Below are 22,824 nucleotides of genomic sequence, written 5' to 3'. Positions count from 1 at the left end.
GCTGTTCAAGTCATTGCTTCTCAAAGTGTCAATTTCACTTCTACGGATTTCCTTTTAAGTGCTCTGTTAGTTATATGATTATCTTATAATTAAATGTTTATGATCAAACACATAAAAAGGCAGATTTATGGTTGTATATTTCACTCATCCTAATGGGCTGAAGATCACCTTTTCTGGAGGAAAATTGTCCTGCTAAATGAAATAGATGTGTCCTCCCACCTAGGAATCCCCACTTGAATCAAGAGTGCCTTATTTGAAATTTGACCCAAATGACTTACAAATTATTAACACTGGCACAGACTGTTCCTGGGCTATAAATCCACTGGGTCTTCAGCTTTGAAAAATCTTAATGCAACCACTTCTTTTCACACGGCCAGACTTCAGCTTTTTCCTTCAATGTACTTACCTGGACTTTTAAAACCATTCTCTGTGCTATGAAACTGGAGGCAAGGTAAGAAATGTTGGTCTTAGTGTAGCATAGCAATCCAGGTGCAGAGCAGAAGCCCAAGTGCTTGATTGAAATTCCAGCTCTATTTACCAGCTAGGGGACCTGGAACAAGTTATTTAACTTCTGGGTTGCTTGGTCTCATTTATAAGCATGATTAGTAACAGTGCCGACCTTACAGAGTTATAATAAGAATTAGATGAGTTAACATGTGTGTCTCTGCTTACTCTTTTTCACCTGTGCTTGCTCTTGAAAATAACAGTACGGCATAATGGCCGGGTAAAAGCTGGGCTCTGAAGCCAGCAGAGAGTCCTGGCTTGACTATTTACCAGCAGTGTTACCTTGGAAAGCCAATTAGGACTCTGTCTCTCTCTCTCTCTCAATCTCTCTCTCTGTCTCTTGATCTCTCTCTTACGCTCTCCTTCTCTCTTTTCCTTCTTTGCCCCTTCCCTCTGGTCTGTTGGGTTTCCCCCAATAAACCCTTTCCCTTAAAAAGAAAGAAAGATCTTGAACATTTTTTTCATGTGTCTGTTGGCCATTTTTCAAAAGAGGAAATTCAAATGGCCAACAGACACATGAAAAAATGTTCAAGATCACTAGCAATCAGGGAAATGCAAATCAAAACCACAATGAGGTTCCACCTCACCCCGGCTAGAATGGCTCACATTCAGAAATCTACCAACAATAGATGCTGGAGAGGATGTGGGGAAAAAGGGACACTAACCCACTGTTGGTGGGAATGCAAACTGGTAAAGCCACTATGGAAGTCAGTCTGGAGGAGATTCCTCAGAAACCTGAAGATAACCCTACCATTCAACCCAGCCATCCCAATCCTTGGAATTTACCCAAAGGAAATTAAATTGGCAAACAAAAAAGCTATCTGCACCTTAATGTTTATTGCAGCTCAATTCACAATAGCTAAGACCTGGAACCAACCCAAATGCCCATCAACAGTAGACTGGATAAAGAAATTATGGGACATGTACTCTATAGAATACTATACAGCAGTCAAAAACAATGAAACCCGGTCATTTGCAACAAGATGGAGGAATTTGGAAAGCATCACGCTGAGTGAATTAAGCCAGTCCCAAAGGGACAAATATCATATGTTCTCCCTGATCGGTGACAACTAACTGAGCAGCAAAGGGGAAACTTGTTGAAGTGAAATGGACACTATGAGAAACAGTGACTTGATCAGCTCTTGTCCTGACGGTTGATGTGCAATGTAATACTTTATCCATTTTAGTATTTCTTTTTTGTTCTAGTACTATTGGTTGAACTCTATAATTAACACACAATTATTCTTAGGTGTTTAAATTTTAACTGAAAAGTGATCCCTGTTAGGAATTAGGAAAGCATTATGCTGAGTGAAAGAAGCCAGTCCAAAGGGACAAATACCATATGTTCTCCCTGATCGGTGACAACTGAGCACCAAAAAGGAAACCTGTTAAAGTGAAATGAACACTATGAGAAACGGTGACTTGATCAGCCCTTGCCCTGACTGTTCATGAACAACTTAATACGTTATCCCTCTTAGTATTTTTTTTGTTTGTTCTACTTAATACTTTTGGTTGAATACTGTAATCAATACACAGTTATCCTTAAGTGTTGAAACTTAACTGAAAAGTGATCACTGTTAAATATAAGAGTGAGAATAAGAGAGGGAAGAGATGTGCAATTCGGGACATGCTCAAGCTGACTTACCCCAAACGGTAGAGTTAGAAACATACCAGGGGATTCCAATTCAATCCCATCAAGGTGGCATGTACCAATGCCATCTCACTAGTCCCAGTGATCAATTTCTGTTCACAATTGATCATAATGATAGGACTAAGAGCCAAAGGGATCACATAAACAAGACTAGTGTCTGCAAATACTAACTGATAGAATAAAAAAGGGAGAGAACGATCCAACATGGGAAGCGAGATACACAGCAGACCCATAGAATGGCAGATGTCCTAAACAGCACTCTGGCCTCAGAATCAGTCCTTTAAGGCATGCGGATCTGGCTGAAAAACCCATGAGAGTATTACAGGCATGGAAAGCCAAGATACACTGGGGGGAAAAAAAAAACTAAATGAAAGATCTCTGCGAGTGAGATCCCAGTGGAAAGAACAGGTCGTCAAAGAAGGAGGTACCTTTCTCTGAAGGGAGGAGAGAAATTCCACTTTGACGACGACCTTGTCTAAATATGATCAGAGTCGGTGAACTCAAAAGGTTTCCATAGCCTTGGCAGCTCATGACAAGAGCCTAGGGTGATTACTGATGCCATAAACAAGAGTGTCAATTTGTTAAGTCAACAACAGGAGTCACTGTGCACTTACTCCTCATGTAGGATCTCTGTCCTTAATGTGCTGTACATTGTGATTTAATGCTATAACTAGTACTCAATCAGTATTTTTCACTTTGTGTTTTCTATGTGGGTGCAAACTGTTGAAATCTTTACCTAATATATGCTAAACTGATCTTCTGTATATAAAGAGAATTGAAAATGAATCTTGATGTGAATGGAAGGGGAGAGGGAGTGGGAAAGGGGAGGGTTGCGGGTGGGAGGGAAGTTATGGGGGGGGAAGCCATTGTAATCCATAAGCTGTACTTTGGAAATTTATATTCATTAAATAAAAGTTAAAAAAAAAAAAAAGAAAAAGATAAAGTCAGAAAGCCAATCTCTTCTGAGTTTCCTCATCTATAAAATGGGGATAAAAACACTTCAGGAGGTGCTGAGAATTAAATGAAAAGGGACGCTCTGACTCACACCTCACACAGTTCTAGGCATGCATGAGGATAGTAAACGCTCAGTGAATCGGTTTAAAATCCCTTTCTTGTACCCCTTAGTACTTCAGTAGGCACAATTTGGACAATACCATTCTCTTTCTTCTGACAGTCTCATACCTCCAGCATCCATCTTTAGTTATGTGCCATTCTCCATATTTGTAGACTGTCTATGATTTGTAGACAGATCAACATTCCTCCCCCTCTCCTTCCTCCTTGAATCGTTCATGGTTATCACGTCAAAATTTCAGAATTTCCTGTTCTTTGTGAACCATTATTTTGGAGCCTGTAGCAATGAGATTGTCTCTATTGTTTAATGAAATATCTGCTTTCTAAAATATAGGATTCATACTCAGTATGTCACTGTTATTATAATCTTTAAAATGAAATAATTTTTCTCAACAATCTATCTCCTCTACTTGCTCAATCATTGGTAAAAATTAAGTCCAGAATAATGGTTCCCTCCATTGTTTGCTTTATCTTCTATGAGACTAATTCATGAATAAATCAAAACTTGTATCCGGGTATTCTTAGCAAAATAAGACTTCTAACAGGTAATGACCTAGTTCAGAATCCATTATGACTCTAGACTGTTTCTCTGTAAGTTCTGTAATCTGTATGGGAAACCGCCATGCACAGTTCCTGTCATCCTGAGATTCTATAGGAATTCTCCATCAGAACATCAATTCTGTTCTGTTCTTCTGGGAAAAAAGCCTTATACCATGTTTTCCCCTAGAGTGGTGGTTTCTATATTTACACACAAACACACACACACACACACACACTCTTGCTCTCACTCTTGCTCTGTGTGTGTCACTCATGACATTTGCTCCTCCCAGCTTTTCTTATTGTATCTTTTTTCAACAAAGAATATCTTCCAGTGTCCAGAATACCACCCTACTATCTCTTGGTGATGGGTATGTGCTTGTTAATGGTTTTCTCTTCTATACTTCCTTTATATGCAAAAATAATATACAACCTGTTCCCAAAAGGTTTATTCCAGAAGGCTTTCCCAAATGCTTTCTTTTTGCCTTGTGTGTTTCTCCTATTTATCCTTATAATTTTATTCAGGCTCATTTATCCTCCAGTGATAGATTTTATAAACCTCCTGCCAAAGAACCATGAAAGTGACTCCACCAGAAAAGCTCACTAGTGCAGCATCAAACAGTTCAGTTCCTCTGATACCATCCAACACATAGCTGCTTTATCTATCCTTATCTTCCAAAGTTATGAGCATCACACGAAGATATAAAAAGACAGGACCTGTGTCTGCTCTTCAGAACTTCAAACCCCTAAATTTCTTCCAAATATTTCTATTAATGCAAACATCAAAAAAATCACGTCAATCAGACCACAAACTTTTAGATAGCAAAGACTGTGTGTATTTTACCCACTATTGCTTGGTATCCAATACATATTAGACCAGGGGATGCAAATTTTAGTCCATAATCTTGGCCACAGTCTGTTTCTTTATGGTTCATAGATAAGAATGGGTTTTATATTTTTCAGGGCAAAATGGAAGGGGAGGAGGGGGAGTAATGAGGGAAGACGACGAAGCAAAGGAGAAGTGACAGAGACAATCTGAAGTCCACAAAGCCTAAACCTCCCCATCTGGCTTTTTGTAGAAAAAGTCTGCTGACCCCTGTTTTAGATACTCAAATATTTGTTAAAAGAGGAGGTAGGGGAGTGGGAAGGAACCATACGGATGGGGAAGGGATGAATATAGAGATCATGGCAAACAGTAAACTCACAAAACTGTACAGGCCTTGACATCAGTCCTTGGATTTCTCATGAAGTTATAAAATAAACCAAAGGGCTTTCATTAGCATATTTTACAGAACATACATATATATTTGCAACTGATCTATTCTTGAGTCACAGGTGCTTCCAGGGGAACTAAATTTAAACGTTGGCAGTACACCTCTTCTCTAACTAGCCTAGCCAACATAAATGTCAGTCATCAGCAAGGTGTCAGCCTCCATAAGGTGTCAATTTACAGGTTATCACACCCTCATAAACACATCCTGTCCTTCCACATAGCACTAAGTAGGCAAGGGCAAGGTAACACTTCACAACATTGTATTCATCTTTTCCCATTGAACTGTGTATCTATTACTTCAAAGTCTAATCACTAAAAATATTCTACAAGTCCTGAAGTAAAGCTCTGAATACTAAAAAAAAAAATGTTTAACCAGAATGTGGAAGTCACAACCTCAAGTAACATAAAAGAGAAGAATAAGACCTATCAATAGAACTGTCTATCAGAAGTACATGCAAACGAGTACCTGAAAATGCTGCTCCATCACTTGGATTTTCCCCTGGTCTGGGCACTTTTTCAGAGCTCGATCTGCGTAATGGAACAGGATTTCTACCATCTGTAAGGAAAAGATATACCTTATTTCTAAAGTTTTTCAAAATTTAATATGTGTGGCCCACCTAAACAATACAGAATCAAGTTTTGCTATTATATTAAAAATATAATTTAAAATTTTATTGCATTATTCCTCAGCTTTTTTTTCTTCCAAACCCTGGCCTAATCTCTTTCAGCCTCAGGGCCGGTATTAATTTGCTCAGTTTTCCTAAGAAATAGCTCTGTGTTCTAGACCTCAGTAATATCTATGCTCAGGAAATGAAAAACTGAAGCTAAGCTCTTCAGTAATCTTCTGCTACAAGTATATTTCCCTAAAGAGCACAGATGAGCAAATCATTCATGAGTCTAAGGGGTAACCATTCCATTCATGTTTTCTAAATGCTTCTACTAATTTGGGACATAATCTTTATACACGAATTTATACAAATCAAGGGGAGGAGGAGATCTGGGATTGGCATTGTGGCACAGCAGGTTGAGCCACAGCTTGTGAAGCTGGCATTCCATATGAATACCAGTTTCAGTCCTGGCTGCTACTTGCAATTGAACTCTGTCAATGCACTTGGGAAGGTAGTGGGAGATGGCCCAAATGTCTGGGTTCTTGCACCCATGGGGAGACTGAGAGTTCCAGGCCTGTGGCTTCAGCCTGCCCAGCCCTGGCCATTGTGGCCGTGTAGGGAATGAACCAGTGGATGCAAGATTGCTCTTTGCCTAACTCTATCAAATAAATAAATAAATCTTTGGGAAAAAAAGGGGGGAAGGTATTTTGTAGTAAATAAATTCATCCAAGTCTACACCAAGACTACAAGGATAATAATAAGTATTAGATTGATTACATGAATGCTAATTATTAATAGTAATAACAAATAAAACATTGGCCTTTTTTACTACAGGCAACACAAACATTTGTACATACTGTAGAGTATTTTTCATATTTAATAATAGGTTCCTTTTTTTAAAGATTTATTTATTTATTTGTAAGAGTTACACAGAGAGAGGAGAGGCAGAGAGGTCTTCCATCTGCTGGTTCACTCCCCAGTTAGCCACAAGGGCCAGAGCTGCGCCAATGGGAAGCCAGGAGCTTCTTCCAGGTCTCTCTTGTGGATGCAGGGGCCCAAGGACTTGGTCCAACTGCTGCTTTCCCAGGCCATAGCAGAGAGTTGGATCAGAAGTAGAACAGCCAGGTCTCGAACCAGTGCCCATATGGGATGCCAGCACTGCAAGCAGCAGCTTTACCAGCTACGCCACAGCACTGGCCCCTAATAATAGGTTCTTAAAAACTAACAAACTTCAATTTTTTATGAGCTATAATTAAATTCAGACCAGGTTTTCCTCCTTTCAGATGTCTTTTATACTACTTGGCTATCTTTGTAAGAGAGCAAGGGAAACAAAAAGAAAGGCAATAAGGAATTTAGAAAGCACTCAAGGAGTCAGCGGGTAAAGCTGCTGGCTGCAGGGGCCAGCGCTGTGGCATAGCAGGTAAAGTTCCCACCTGCAGTGCTGACATCCCATATGGGTGCCTGTTCGAGTTCTGGCTGCTCCACTCCCCATCCAGCTTCCTGCTAATGCACCTTGGAAATCAGCCGAGGATGGCCCATGTGCTTGGGCCCCTGTACGCAAGTGGGGGACCCAGACAAAGCTCTCAGCTCCTGGCTTCAGATAGGCCCAGCTCTGGCCATTGAAGCCATTCGGGGAGTGAACCACCAGATGGAAGACCTCTCTCTGTCTCTCCCTCTCTGTGACTTTCAAATAAATAAAGAAAACGCTTTTTAAAAAAGGAAGAAAGAAAAGCATTCAAGATGATGCCACGGAATTACAACCTGGCTTGTTTTTCTGACACTCTCTCTTTGATTATAGTCACTTAACCAATCACATCCAAAGATATTGGCAAATATCAATGGCAAATCTGTACTGTAGTGGAGAAAAACCCTATTAAAATACTTACGCGATCTGCAACAACAGCCTTTCGCTTGTTGGCATCCCCTGATAATCCTGAAGAGAAGCAAAATCCAACAAGACAAAAATTAGTCCTCCCTTTCAGGAATGCAATTGTGTTCTGGTCTTCTGCTCATGATCTGTGCTAATAACACATGCAGTTACAGCAATCCTTAGGAAGCAAAATACTCGATAGTACGCCATAACAGGCACACTGCATATCTGCCAGATCAGGTAGCTTATCAATGTACTTCTCTGTTGTTCCCATAGTAAATTTTCCTTATGAAAGAATTTAAAACGTGCCATTTTCATTTCCATGCCCTTTACTTGTCATTAGCCTTCTTTACTGAAGGTCTGTAAGGTTTAATAGCATCTTGTAATAAAACACTTGAACACTCAGCTAAAGTGATCTATGAGTGAACAGTATGATTCATTCCCTCTGCTCTAGAGAAACCCTGTCCACCATGCTGAGAATCTGTCAGCTTACCCACTACTGCTTTTGCTTTTCCTTCATGGAAAGACCACGCAAGAGCCAAGGCTTCTGTAAGACAATCTTGTTTCAGAAGATGATCCACTCTCTAAAATGAAGAAACAATGGAAGCCAGATCCCTCTGACTGGTCAGTCACCATTCCAAATTCCTCTCCACCTAGTACCTTTCCAGAAGTTGCTGTTTAGTTACTAAAATTATTCAACAACTAACTAAAGAGTTTATATAAACTTCCATACTAGCCATGTACTGCCTAAATTTAGATAACTTTGATGTGAGAAATATATCTTAAGTCACTGTTATTTTGAATTTTCTGATATAGATAAACTTCATTCTAATTCATAAGTCAGCTTTAGCATTTCAAATTCCTGTTACAATGGTTTTGATGTACATTTCTGAAATTAATAAGCACAAACCCAAATACTCTTCCGCAAAGTTGAGACAGCAATGTTAAGAAGCTATCAGGGACAGGTGTTTGGTCTAGTGGTCAAGATGTCTGTTAAGACACACATATCCCACACTGGAGTACCTGGGTTGGATACCCAGCTCCAGCTCACGACTCCAGCTTCCTACTAAGGCAGACCCCAGGAGGCAGTGATGATGACTCAAGTAATTAGGTTCCTTCCTGCCACCCACTAATTACTTGAGTTCCCAGCTCCTGGCTTCAGACTTATCCAGTGCCAGCCACAGTAGGTATCTGGGAAATGAAGGAGCAGATGGGAGAACGTTCTCACTCTCTCACTCTCCACCAGCCCCACCCAGTTCTCTGTCTCAAATTAAAGAGAAAAAAAAAGCAGCTATCAATTCAGTAACTCCTACATATAAAACTACTGTGAGCTCACCTCTCTCCAGCTTCTCAGCATCATCACATAAACAGACTAGAAATGGAAAAAAGAAATGGAAATGATCTTCACCAGACTTATTTGAAGACATACTTGTTCCACTCCCACATGTCATTTTACATCTAAGTAAAACTATTTCATACTACAATTAGATGAACATCTTAAAATTTACTAAAAGGTCTTCAAGAGCCCACATTAATGATTAAATAAAATAAATATTTAAAAGCCAGTAAATGGGATGCACGTTCGGCGCAGCAGTTAACATGCCATTTGGGATGCCAGTATCTCATATTGGAGGGCCTTGTTTGATTGCCGGTTCCTCCACTGCCAATCCAGTTTCCTGTTAATGTGCACCATGGGAGGCAGAAGATGATGGCTCAAGTACTGGGTTTCCTGCCAACCATGTGACAGACCCAGATGGAGTTCCAAACTCCTGCCTTAAGCCTGGCCCAACCCTGGCTATTCTAAGTACGTGGGGAGTGAAATAGCAGATGGAAGATCTTCCTCTGTCTCTCTGCTTTTCAAATGAAATGGAAACAGAATATTAAAAATCAGAAGTCAGTGGGGTCAGCGTTGTGGCATAGCAGGTATAGCCACTGCCTATGACTCCGGCACCCCATATGGGTGCCAGTTGAAGCCTCAGATGCTCCCCTTCTGATCCAGCTCCCTGTTAATGACCTGAGAAAGCAACAAAAGGTAGGAGATCTGGATGAAGCTCCTGGCTTTAGTCTAGCTCAGCCCTGGCCACTGTGGCCATTTGGGGAGTGAACCAGTGGACAGACAATATCTCTGTCTCTCCCTCTCTCTCTCTGTAACTGGCTTTCAAATAAATAAACAGATCTTAAAAAAAAAAAAAAAAATTAGAAAGGGCCAGGGCTGTGGCATGCTGGGTAAAGCTGCTGCCTGCAGTGCCAGCATCCCATATGGTACCAGTTCAAGTTCCAGCTGCTCCACTTCCAATCCAGCTCTCTGCTATGGCCTGGGAAAGCAGTGGAAGATGGCCCAAATACTTGGGCCCCTGTACCCATGTGGGAGGCCCAGAGGAGGCTCCTGGCTCCTGGCTTCAAATTGGTGCAGCTCCAGCTATTGCGGTCATCTAGGGAGTGAACCAGCAGATGGAAGACCTCTCTCTCTCTGCCTCTACCTCTCTGTAACTCTGCCTTTCAAATAAATAAATAAATCTAAAAAAAAAAAAGAAGCCAGTAAGTCTACAGTCCAATAAGGAGTTAATTCTATGGGTGAGGAACAAACAACAGTGGCTGTAACAAATACAAAAACCACTCAAGCTCATCTCCTTGTACCAACTTGGCAATATTCTAGTTGAATTTTAATAACAAAGAATGTTTCTCTGTAAGTTTAAATAACAGGGGCCAGTGCTGTGGTATAGAGAGTAAGGCCACGGCCTGCAGTGCCTGCATCCCATATGGGTACCAGTTCAAGTTCTGGCTGCTCCACTTCTGATCCAGCTCTCTGCTATGGCCTGGGAAAGCAGTAGATGGACCAAGTCCTTAGGCCCCTGCACCCACATCGGAGACCCAGAAGAAGCTCCTGGCTCCTGGCCTTGGATAGGCACAGCTCCGGCTGTTGCAGCCAATTGGAGAGTGAACCACCGGATGGAAGACCTCTCTCTCTGCCTCTCTCTCTGTGTAACTCTGACTTTCAAATAAATAATAAAAAAAGTTTGAAGAACTATGCAGGGCCAGTGCTGCAGCTCACTAGGCTAATCCTCCGCCTTGCGGCGCCAGCACACCGGGTTCTAGTCCCGGTCGGGGCGCTGGATTCTGTCCCGGATGCCCCTCTTCCAGGCCAGCTCTCTGCTGTGGCCAGGGAGTGCAGTGGAGGATGGCCCAAGTCCTTGGGCCCTGCACCCCATGGGAGACCAGGATAAGTACCTGGCTCCTGCCTTCGGATCAGCACGGTGCGCAGGCCGCAGCGCGCTGGCCGCAGCAGCCATTGGAGGGTGAACCAATGGCAAAGGAAGACCTTTCTCTCTGTCTCTCTCTCTCACTGTCCACTCTGTCAAAAAAATAAAAATAAAAAAAAATAAAAAATGCAAAGAAATAAATTGACATTCAAAAAGTTCCTATTCCAATGATTCAAATATCTCAATACATTTTAATGCTCTTAAGCTGATATAAGCTAAAGGCTATTGGAATTATATGGCAAATGTACATGATTAAGTATCTTCCTGGTCATGAAAACATAAATGCGAAGGTAAGTTATGAAAGCATATCCAGGCCGGTGCTATGGCGTAGTAGGCCAAGCTTCCGCCTGCGGTGCTGGCCGGCATCCCATATGGGCACCAGTTTGTTTCCCAGCTGCACCTCTCCCAGTCCAGCTCTCTGCTATGGCCTGGGAAAGCAATGGAAGACAGCCCAAGTGTTTGAGCCCTGCACCCCCGTGGGAGACTTGGAAGAAGCTCCTGTCTTCAGATCGGCCCAGCTCCAGCCATTGTGGCCATTTGGGGAGTGAACCAGTGGATGGAAGATCTTTTTCTCTGTCTTTCCCTCTCACTGTCTGTAACTCTACCTCTCAAATAAATAAATAAAATCTTTTTTAAAAAAAATTAGCTGAGGGGCCAGTACTGTGGCACAGTGGGTTAACGCCCTGGCTTGAAGCGCCGGCATCCCATATGGACGCCGGTTCAACACCCGGCTGCTCCACTTCTGATCCAGCTCCCCGCTATGGCCTGGGAAAGCAGTAGAAGATCACCCAAGCCTTGGGCCCCTGAAACTTCGTGGGAGACCTGGAGGAAGCTCCTGGCTTCGGATCAGTGCAGCTCCAATTGTCCTGGCCAACCGGAGAGTGAACCATCGGATGGAAGATCGATTGATCTCTCTCTCTCTCTCTCTCTCTCTGCCTCTCCTCTCTCTATGTAACTCTGACTTTCAAATAAATCAGTAAATCTTAAAAAAAAAGCTGGTATTATTTAAAAAAAGCATATCCATGAGTCAAGAAAATAAATATCCTATTAACTATAGCTAGCATGAGACAAAAGTAAAAGTATGTCTAAAAGTGAAGGAAAGAAATTAACCAAAAATCATGATGATCTAACCATAAAGTTTTAGATCATCACTAATCAATATTCATTTTATAATACTCTATCCTCTTCACCAGCAATTTCCTTTAGCTCCCAACCCTCCTGATAAACACAAACACCAAACCATAGAATAGAAGAGCTTACTTTTGTCCCCAAATAAAAGATCTGACCACCATAGCTACTGATGGATTGGTAACAAGCCTTCTCTCCAACCAAAGCCTATGGAAAAATAAACAAAACAGGTGAAAATTACATGCATTCAAAGTCTCATTAAGTTTTAAGAATGTCAGCTACAGAGACAACATTTTAAGTCAGCATGGTTTCATCCCCAAAGTGACTAGGGGAAAATGTCAATCAAATACAGTGGAAGCGACAGGAGAGATAGGGTTCATGAAATAATTCTCTGCTTAGATACATAGCCTTTTTATGTTTCAGAATAATGTGGTAAAAGGAGGAAATACAACTTCCAAACCTAAAGGAAAACAGATGCAAACTCTCTGGATGACAGGTAGTCAGTGCTTTCAGCAAACAATGAGACTGACTGAAAATAGTACCTTCCAAATTCTTTGAAATAAGTATCAACATGTAACACAGGGGAAACAAGGAGACCAGAGCAGCACAGTACATATGAGTCAGCATAGCCCAGCAAACAGAAGAGAAATTCACTGACAAATCTGAGCTGCAAATTTTAGCTCTTCTTACAGGATATGACATCAAACAAATTTCAAATCTTTGACATTCAATTACCCATCTTTGAAAACCCTTGCTGTTTCTTTGGGATTTAAATATTGTAGTATTTGTAAAACTCCCAAAATGTACATGGTCAGTAACTGATAACTATGATAACTTTTCCTAAATTTTTACTACAGGAATTTTAAAGTGTCTACCAATGTAGAAAGAACAATGTAATTTATCCCTGAATGTATCAATCAATCAATTAATGATCACCAATTCTGTCTTATCTACCTTTCCACCAATCCATTACACAGTATAATTATGAAGCAAATTCCATATTTTGAATATTTCATTTTTTAAAATCCAGCTTATGTGTTTTTTTATTTTATTTAAGATATATAAATTTCATGTATTTCCAATATACAGTTTTAGGAACATAGTGACACTTCCCCCCATCCTCTCCCTCCTGACCACACTCCCCCCTTCCTCTTCTCTCTCCTATTTCCACTCTTAATTTTTACAAGGATCTGTTTTATTTACTTTATACTCATAAGATTAACCCTACAGGGCCGGCGCCGTGGCTCAATAGGCTAATCCTCCACCTTGCGGCGCCGGCACACCGGGTTCTAGTCCCGGTTGGGGCGCCGGATTCTGTCCCGGTCGCCCCTCTTCCAGGCCAGCTCTCTGCTATGGCCAGGGAGTGCAGTGGAGGATGGCCCAGGTGCTTGGGCCCTGCACCCCATGGGAGACCAGGAAAAGCACCTGGCTCCTGGCTCCTGCCAGGATCAGCGCGGTGCGCCGGCTGCAGCGGCGGCCATTGGAGGGTGAACCAACGGCAAAAGGAAGACCTTTCTCTCTGTCTCTCTCTCTCACTGTCCACTCTGCCTGTCAAAAAAAAAAAAAAAAAAAAAAAAAAAAAAAAAAAAAAAGATTAACCCTACACTAATAGCTTGTCTTTTCTTTAAAAAAAGTCTTTTTTCACATAACCACAATTCCATTAATATATTTTTAAAAATTAACAATCAAACTTCAATATTAAATATTCAGTCAGTGTTTAGATTTCAAATTGCCATAAATGTCAGATATTGTTGAGGTTTGGGTTGTTCATCTGTCTGAATCAAGATCCAAACAAGTCCCACGGATTGGAGCTGGCTGATGCCTCTTAGTTGCCTCAGCTCCATCTCTCAATCCTTTCTTTATTTCCTTTAAAATGTACTTGTTGGAAAGCTGGAACACTTATTATTCTATTATTTCGCAGTATTTGAATTTTACTGACTGCATCCCGTCAGAACACATTCCTCCTATTCTGCATTTTCGCTAAAAGAAGCTTGATCAAATTCTGAGTTTTTTGTTTTGCTTTAGCTTGGTGGGTTTTCTGTTTGGTTTTTTACAGCACTACTTCATGTATTAGCTGTAGTATTTTGTAGATGCCCTTGATTATGAGGTTGAAAAAATTCCCTCTATTCCTAATTTGTTGAGAGATTTTATCAGGAATGGATATTAAATTTTACCAAACATTTTTTTTCTGCCTCTATTGAGTTAATCTTCTTCAATCTACTACTATGGTAATTAACATTGATTTTCAAACGTTAAAATAGCCTTGTACACCTTGGAGAAACACCATTTGGTGATGACTTATTACTCCTTTTATGCATTTCTGGTTTCTAATTACTAACATTTTACTAAAAACTACAGCTTCTATGCTCACGATGACATTAATCTTTTAGAGTTCTTTATTATAATGTCTGGTTTTATGTCAGAGTAACCAGCCTCACAGAATAAGTTACATATTCCCTTCTCTTACATTTTTTAAAAGATTTCTGTCAAGAATTGATACTACTCCTGCCTTAAACGTCTGACAGACTTCAGTGAAGCCATAAAGGCCTGGAGTTTCTTTATAGGATGATTTTTAATTATAAAATTAATTTATTTAATAAATACAAGGCCACTTTGATTTTCTGTTTTTTTTTCTTGAGTCAGCTTTGGCCATCAGTGTCTTTCAAGTAATTTTTTTTTTACTTCATCGGAAGTTATGGAATTTATTGTCACAAAGTTGTTAATATTACTCTTTAGTATCGACAGAATCAAGAGATCATTCTACAGAGTAATATCACCACTCTCATTCCTGATTTTGGTAATTATAGCTTCTCTTTTTTTCTCATTAGCTTCACTTCAGGTTTAACTATTTTATTCACCTTTCAAAGAACGAGCTTTTGTTTGCTTGATTCTTCTCTATCATTTGTCTATTTTCTATTTAATTGACTTGTATTCACTTCCATTATTTCTTCCTTTAATCTAACCTTATACACTCTTCTGTTTCCTTAATTAATTGACGTAGAAGCTTAAATCATTGATATCTTTCCTCTTTTCCAATATAAGTATTTAATGCTATAAATTACCCTCAGAAAAACTGATTCGATTGTAGACTACAGATTTTGACATACTGTATTTTCATTCAGTTCAAAATATTTTCTAGTTTCCTTTGCAATTTCTTCTTTGACCCAGGGTTATTTACAAAAATGTTGCTTAACTTCCAAATATTTTGGTTTTCTCCAAATTTACATGCTAATAATTCCAATCTTTTCCAACTATTAAATTTTATTTTATGGTCTAGAATAGAATCTATATTGGTGAATGCTCCACATGCACCTTGGGAAAAACGTGCAACTTGATTTTGCTGGGTGGAGTATTTCCTAAGTGTCAGTTAGGCTCAGGTGGTCAAGCGGTGTTTTTGAAGTTTTCTATATCCTTTATGATTTTCTGTCTACTTATTAATACTAAAAGAGGAGTTTTACATTTTCAAGTGTAATTGTGTATTTGTCTGTTTCTACTTTCAGTTCTGTCAGGTTTTGCTTTATACATTTTATTTTCCTGTTACTGGGTACTTAAATTTTCAAGACTATTATGTTTTCTTGATGAATTAACCTCCTTCCATCATTTTTAAAATTTCTTTTTATCTCTAACAATATTTCTTACTCTGAAATCTACTTAGTTTGATATTAACACAGTCATTCTCATGTCCAGCTTTTGCATGGCATATCTTTCTCCATTCTTTTAATTTATCTATGTTTTTGGAGATGTTAAATGCAGACCTAATGTAGATTTACTGGACACAGCATACAGTTGGTTCTTGCTTATTTTCTCAGGTTTGATCCCCTCCTTTACTTGAAATGTTTAGGAACATTTCCATTCTCTGTAATTACTGATTATGGTTCAGTCTATGTCTATTATCACACAAACTGTTTTCTACCTGTACTATCTCTTTTATATTTCTTTGAAGTATTTTTAAGATTCTATTCTTTTTAAATTACTTTTCTACAGTTTACAACATGCAACTTCAACCTATCCCAGGTCATATTTAAATAATACTATTCCACTTGACATATACTTACAAATACATCCACATCCACTTAAATTTCATGACTTAAAAGAATCTCCTCAAGACAGAAAAGTAACTCCCCAGAGTTTCTATTTCTAAAAGAAATAACCAACAACAAAATACCCAGTTTACTGAAGCAGTACCAAGATGACGAACACCCTCACCAGCGCCTGGCTGACGTTCCCTCCGGTGGCCAGCGATTTGAAATGGCTGCTGTTGTAGACCAACTGAACTTCTGAGATCTCCACTGTTTCCAGCTCCTCCTGCGTCTGTCGATCAATCACATGCAACTTCTCTACGCTGTCCAAGAGTACAACCGTTCGTGAATTTATCCACTGCAATTCAAACAGAAGATAGAAGTGAGGCCCAGGTCATACCATCGTTTGAGCTAAGAAGAAAGCTGGTCACTCAGCTACATTACTTTGAAGATCTCATCCACTGAATAACTTATTTAACAACACAATGCCAGCAAGAGCTGCTCAACTGACAGCCCAGAGAACAGCAGGTGTACAATACAGTACTGAGTTTGATGATGTTAAATTGGTATTTTCATAGTGTAAAAGAAGATAAAGAGTGAGTTTTTACAGAGAAAAAATTTTAAAGGAGCACTGGCACAAATGACCTCAGCATAAGGGCAAATTTTGGATTTCTAGTTTTTATGCTATTAGGACAAAAGGGCAAATCAAGCCTCACAAACTTAGCTAGTCAAAGGATGATGGTTAACACTAAATAAAACAATACGTAATTTAAAATATAAGTGATTTGAAAAATATAGTCTCTTCAAAATCTCCCTAAAGATAGGTTGGTGTTATAGCACAATGAGTTAAGCTGCAGCGTGGGACACTTGCATCCCATATCAAGAGTAGCCAGTGAGAATCTCAGCAACTCCACTTCCAATCCAGCTTCCTGTTAATGTACCTGGTAAGCAACAGAAGAAGGCTCAAGTATGTGGGTTCCTGTCACCCACATGAGAGGCCTGGATGGAGTTCCTGGCTCCCGCCTCTGGTCTGGCCTAGCCCTGGCTGTTGCGAGCATTTGCAGAGTAAACCAGTAGATGGAAGATTTCTTTCTTTCTCTTTTCCCTGCCATTATGCCTTTCAAATAAATAAATTTACTTATTTATTATTTGTATTATCCCTCGGACAGTTCCTTCTGCAACACACTTTCCTCTTTCCTCCCAGCCAGCCCCAGTGGGCCACCTTTACAGGCTCTAGGAATAGGACAGGAAGTAACATATGTGTTTCCTCACTGGGAAATAAACCTTTTTTAAAATTCAAAAACTCCCTAAAAATTGTGAGCTCTTTACTGTCACTATTTCTCTGTATCTTCTGAATTTCTGTTAATAAGTACTATTATAGTTTTAAAAGTATTAATAATTTTAAAAACCTTCTGAAAGATACCACTGACAGATATCTTTGATTCTGTAAAAAATAAGATTTATTATTAAAAACATTTGTCTTAGAAATCTCGATCCTTCCCCCTAAGAAATAAATGGGCTCCACTAGCTCCTGGAAGTGGACAGAACTAAGTGCTTCCTCTGCACCTCAGCTCTCTGGTGTTCATGTTGGTTTCCTTGTATGACCTATTCAAGGATCTCTGCATAATACTGTATCTAAGATAATCAGATTAAAAGATTTTCTTTTAACATAAGCAAACTTATGCTGTATAGTGGCTATTATAAAGGAAGAATTTGGTTGTCCCCCATAAAATCTCTCTCAGAAAACAGAGTTAGATTCACAAATCTTTTACAAAGAGCTCTTATAAAGGTTTTCTGTTTATTTTGAAAAACAAAGTACCACTTAGGAAAGATATATTTATTTAGCATGAACAGCCATAGTTTTTAGGGTGCTTTCAAAGGCGCCTGGTTAAAGCAAAGAATAACAGAAACAAAGAATGTTAACAATTTTACTAGTTATTCCTGAAATTAGACTCATAATTCAAAGTGCTAGCATTGTTGTAAACAAGCTTTTAAAGGTAATTTGCAAAACAGTGGTCACACAGGTTCATGGTCATGTCATGGAAATGTCACAGGACAAATGAAAACACCAACTGTGTCCTATAGTTAAGAGAACAGCACTTGTGGTTGGGGAAGATTTTCTAGCGACAAACTCTAGGCAGGTCTTAACAGTACTAGATCTCAACAAAACTATGATCAATGATTCAACAAAGGGTGATAGCAAAAACACGATGTCTAACAAAATTATTTTCATGAAATGTATATAGAAAAATTATCTCTATATGAACTGTCTATATATGAATTTAAAATGCAATGTGTGGAGGCCGGCACTGTGGCATAATGGGTAAAGCCACTGCCTGCAGTGCTGGCATCCCATATGGGTGCCGGTTCAAGTCCCAGGTGATCCACTTCCAATCCAGTTCTCTGCTTTGGCCTGGGAAAGCAGTAGAAGATGGCCCAAGTCCTTGGGCCCCTGCACCCATGTGGGAGACCCAGAAAAAGCTCCTGGCTGGCTCCTGGCTTCGGATCAGCCCAGCTCCGACCGTTGCGGCCATTTGGGGAATGAACCAGCAGATGGACGACATCTCCCTCTCTCTCTCTTTCTCTGCCTCTGCCTCTCTGTAACTCTGCTTTTCAAATAATAAATAAATAAATCTTAAAAAAAGCGCAATGTGTGGGGTAGACTTCTGCCACAGCAGAAAATCCACTTGCAAGCCATACCAGAGTGCCAGAGTTTGAGTCTCACTCCCCTCCTGATTTTGTTAGCAGGAAGGCAGACATTAGCCTATAGATGTGCGAGGGGCTAAAGAACAAAACCAGGAATTTCATGCAGCTGAATGAGGAAAGGAAGACCAGAGAGAGGCATGCCTGGGAAGCAGACCAACAGTTGTACCTTGTCTATCCCTTGTTAGGTGGGTCCCAGCCCTGCCCTGGGGGCAGCTTAGGAAAATCTTCCCCACCTGTGCCAGGGATGATATTAGGTCTAATAAAACTGTTATGGTAAAGTCATGGCAGGAATTTCAAATTCCACACCCAGAAAGGTCGAGAGCTTTCTGAGATATTTTTGGGGTATTTACCACTAATATCCCAAAGAGGGAGGGTGGAGGAGAAAAGAGTGGGTCTATACCCCATCTAGAATAACTCCAATCTGAACGCACACAGGGCTCTCCGTTCTTTGCTGAGATGCCTGCCTGACCAGTCAGATGTATTCTCTTAAATGAACTTTGCTAGCATGCTTACTGTTACTTTCTGGCTCATGTCTGAAATGCTTGTATACTGTGAAGATAAAGGACCTCTGATCCAGTTGTCTCCTGTTAACAATTCCAGCTTCCTGCTAATGTGTAGGAAGGCAGCTCAGTTAGGAGACCTGGTCTGAGTTCCCAGGTCCCAGCTTCTGCTGCAGGTATTTGGGGAGTAAAACAGTGGACAGGGGATCTTTCTCTTTATCTGCCTCTCACTCTCTCTCAAATAAATAAGCAACTTTTAAAATATGATTTATAAACTTAGTTGTATACTGCATTTTTAAAATTTATTTTTATTATTATTTTTATAGATTATTTATTTGAAGGGCAGAGATAACACAGAAAGGAGACAGAGACAGAGAAATCCTCCATCCGTTAGTTCACTCCCTAAATGGCTACAAAGGCTGGAGCTGGCCAATCCGGAGCCAGGAGCCAGGAGCTTCCTCTTGGTCTCCAACATGGGTGCAGGGGCCCAAGCACTTGGACCATCCTCCACTGCTTTCCCAGGCACACCAGCAGGAAACTGGATTGGAAGTGGAGCAAACAGGACTTGAACTAGTACCCACACAGAATTCCTACACTGTAGATGGAGGCTTAATCTTCTATACCACAGCGCCAGCTCCTATTTGTTTTTTATTTTAAAAAAATTTATTTGAAACGCATAGGGACAGAGAAAGATAAATAGACAGAGAGATATCTCACATCCACTGGTTCACTCTCCAAATGGCCACACAGCCATGACTGAACCAAGAAGGCTAAGCCAAGCTGGGGTCAGGACTGACTCAGGCAGAAGTCAGGTACAGGAATTCAATCTTAGTTTCCCATTTAGGTGGCAGGGACTCAAGTACTTGAGCCATCACTCGCTGCCTCCCAAGGTACATATTAGCAGGAGGCAGGAATGGGAAGCAGAGTCAAGACCTGAACACAAGCACTCCAATATGGGATGTGCATGCCCCAAGTGGTGTCTTAACCACTCTATCAAATGCCTGCTCAGTAAATCATATATTATAAAGAAAAGATCTATTTCATCTACATCCTAAAAAATTATATATTATCCAGTTGGGGGAAAGACCATTTTTAATATTTTATTGAAAAAAATGAGGCATTCTCTTATGTTTTATGTATTCACAGTATGGTTCACTGGATATCAGGTAAGGATGTACTAAAGGCATTAGTGATAGAGACCCTGAAATATTATTATACTTTTCTCAAAATTAACATAGTATTTATAAAAGGAAAAATTGATTAAAATTTTCTTTTAAAATAAAAACAACTTTCTCCAGACTGAAATGCATGGTAGAGACAGAATTGTGTAAAATTCCTATTCACTAGAAAAGAATATTTGACACAAGCTCCTAAATCAGTTACAATAAGCCCAGAAGTACAAAATGATTTAGAGAGACAGAAGGATGATGATCTTGGAAAAACCCACCTAAACCTTTCTGAACCCAAACTACCCTAAACATCAAAGACTCCTGAACCTGCTGGTGTTCAGCAGTATTTCAGGTCAAAAGGAATAACTATGTGGCATCACACCAACATTTTCTACTCAATATAAGCAGAATTCACTTCTACCAACATATTTCTTATGATCCCAAAAGTCATGGTTCATTGCAGAAATGCTAGCAGCTTTAATACATGATAAATTCAGAATAACTGCATGAAGTACAGGAGGATGTTGAATAATACTCACAGTGAAGTTGATGAGGTCATAGTACAGATGAAGATGCTTTTGCTTTGTAACATGTATTGCTCCGGATTCATCCCTTTTAACCTAATGTTGAAATAAAAACAACCTAAGTACCAGCTACTGTTTGAGGCGCTGTCTTACATAATTACATTCCACATAAAAGATGATTCTCATTCAATATAGATTAGCCAAAAATATTGATATGACACCAGTGAAAAAAAATTTTACTCCATGATCTGAAACAAACCTAAAGCATACCTAACTAGTGACCTAGCTGTTGGTATTAGCGAATGTTGTACCAGGGTGTTTTCTCTGTCATAATCCACGACCTAACTTCATCACATCAGTGATTATGTTTTGTTAGAACTAAAGTATGGATTGGGATTGTTGACAGAGTATGATGAAATTTTAAAAAGTTGCAAAGGAAAAATTTTAAAAAGTGGCAATGACAACTAGACTTTTCTGAACTATGATGCTGTATTATAGCCCAAACAGCCCCAAACTTCCCAAACCTTGAGTGTGAATATTTTAAATATGCATACATACAAACTATAATCTTCAATCACCTTTATAATTTGCTTTCCCCACTTCTGCTCCAAGATAACAGAACACTGAACAAGAAAGAGCACAAGATACACCTGACCACCTGAAATTCACAACCTTCACTTGGCCCGGGCTGTCCTGCACACTCACCACAGATAGCACAGTTCTCACTATCTTTCCCCATAAGTCCCATTCCTCTTTACCCTCTGATCCATCCCATGCACAAAAAACTGAGATCACTTAATGTGGGCCCTTCCAGGAGTGTCATCTTCATGTCACTAAATCACTTCCTCCATAAGACCATGCTCTAGTAAAATGAACATGGGATCTAGAGCCATCTGTTTACGTTCCACTATTACAGCTGTGTGACCAAGAGCAATCACTTATTCTGAGTTTATCTGTAAAATGAAAATAAGCCTGCCCAAAATTGTTCTGCATATTGCATACATTGAAAATGCTTCATAAACTGAAATTACCTAATACCAAGTGTTACCTTTTCCCCTATGATTTTCTGAAGTCTTTGCACAGAAAATCACTTCACCCATATATGCCCTAACATCCTACCCTCCCCCATCACTGTTCCATGGTGCCCCTTCCTTGCTGGCATATTCAACTGCTTATTTTCAAGGGCCCTTCTCCTTTCTGCTCTCAAACATGCTTCTGATTTTTCCATCTTCAAATGAAAATTATTTTTCCTTCTTTCACTTACTTCTTAAAGACACTATTTAAGAGCCAGCGATGTGGCACAACAGGTTAAGCCACCATTTGACGCGCCAACATCCCTTATGAGCACTGGTTAAAGTCCTGGCTGCTCCATTTCAGATCCAGCTCCCTGCTAACGTGCCTGGGAAAGCAGTAGAGGATGGCCCAAGTGCTTGGGCCCCTGCACCCACATCGAATTCCCAGATGAAGCTTCCAGCTCCTGACTTCAACCTGCCCTAGTCCGGGCTGTTGTGGCCATTTGGAGAGTGAATCAGGGGATGGAAGATTTCTCGATCTACCTGGCTTTCCTTTGTCTTCTCCCATTCTGTCCTGTGTCCCCTCCTACCTCTATGTGCCTTTACATGACCTCTTTTCCTATTTCCTTTTCTTTGTCCTCTCCTCTGCATGAGTGTCTGCCAAGGTTATAGATGCCCTGGCTTTTGATTTCAGAGCTTCAACCACCTTCTTTACCCTGGATTCCATTTGCATTCCAGACCTGGGTACAATACTTGAGAGTCCTACCTTCACTTCCAACTCAACGTTGCCAACTCTTCCCTCATAATTTTCCTCCCCAAACAATCTCCCTTCAAATATATCTTAATTCTAAAATGCAAATTCAGGGGCCGGCATTGTGGCACAGAAGTGGGTTAAGCCACTGCCTGTGACACTGGCATTCATATGAGTACCAGTTCCAGTCCTGGCTGTTCCATTTCCGAACCAGCTCCCTGATAATCTGCCTGAGAGAAA

At 40.1% G+C, this 22,824-nt stretch overlaps 1 protein-coding gene and 1 non-coding gene across 3 annotated transcripts in view; both read right to left on the bottom strand.

Annotated features, from left to right (window-relative positions):
* Positions 1–22,824, bottom strand: part of VPS8 (VPS8 subunit of CORVET complex) — a 274,516-nt gene that overhangs the window by 196,024 nt on the left and 55,668 nt on the right. For both annotated transcript variants that reach the window (XM_008266588.4, XM_070072435.1), the window contains exons 14-20: positions 20,836–20,916; positions 16,109–16,279; positions 12,035–12,109; positions 8,851–8,886; positions 8,008–8,098; positions 7,531–7,577; positions 5,503–5,592 (exon numbers count right to left, since the gene is read on the bottom strand). In XM_008266588.4, the coding sequence (XP_008264810.1) occupies positions 5,503–5,592; positions 7,531–7,577; positions 8,008–8,098; positions 8,851–8,886; positions 12,035–12,109; positions 16,109–16,279; positions 20,836–20,916 (591 nt within the window). The remainder of the gene's footprint in view (positions 1–5,502; positions 5,593–7,530; positions 7,578–8,007; positions 8,099–8,850; positions 8,887–12,034; positions 12,110–16,108; positions 16,280–20,835; positions 20,917–22,824) is intronic.
* On the bottom strand, positions 17,078–17,198 carry LOC127483062 (small nucleolar RNA SNORD22). Its single transcript, XR_007909031.1, has one exon. It is a non-coding gene; the product is annotated as a small nucleolar RNA SNORD22 (small nucleolar RNA).

The sequence above is a fragment of the Oryctolagus cuniculus genome, chromosome 4, assembly GCF_964237555.1.
Source record: "Oryctolagus cuniculus chromosome 4, mOryCun1.1, whole genome shotgun sequence".
In the NCBI taxonomy this organism is placed as follows: Eukaryota; Metazoa; Chordata; class Mammalia; order Lagomorpha; family Leporidae; genus Oryctolagus; species Oryctolagus cuniculus.
The sequence above is the reverse complement of the archived record's forward strand: the minus strand, read 5'-3'. Positions and strand labels throughout refer to the sequence as shown.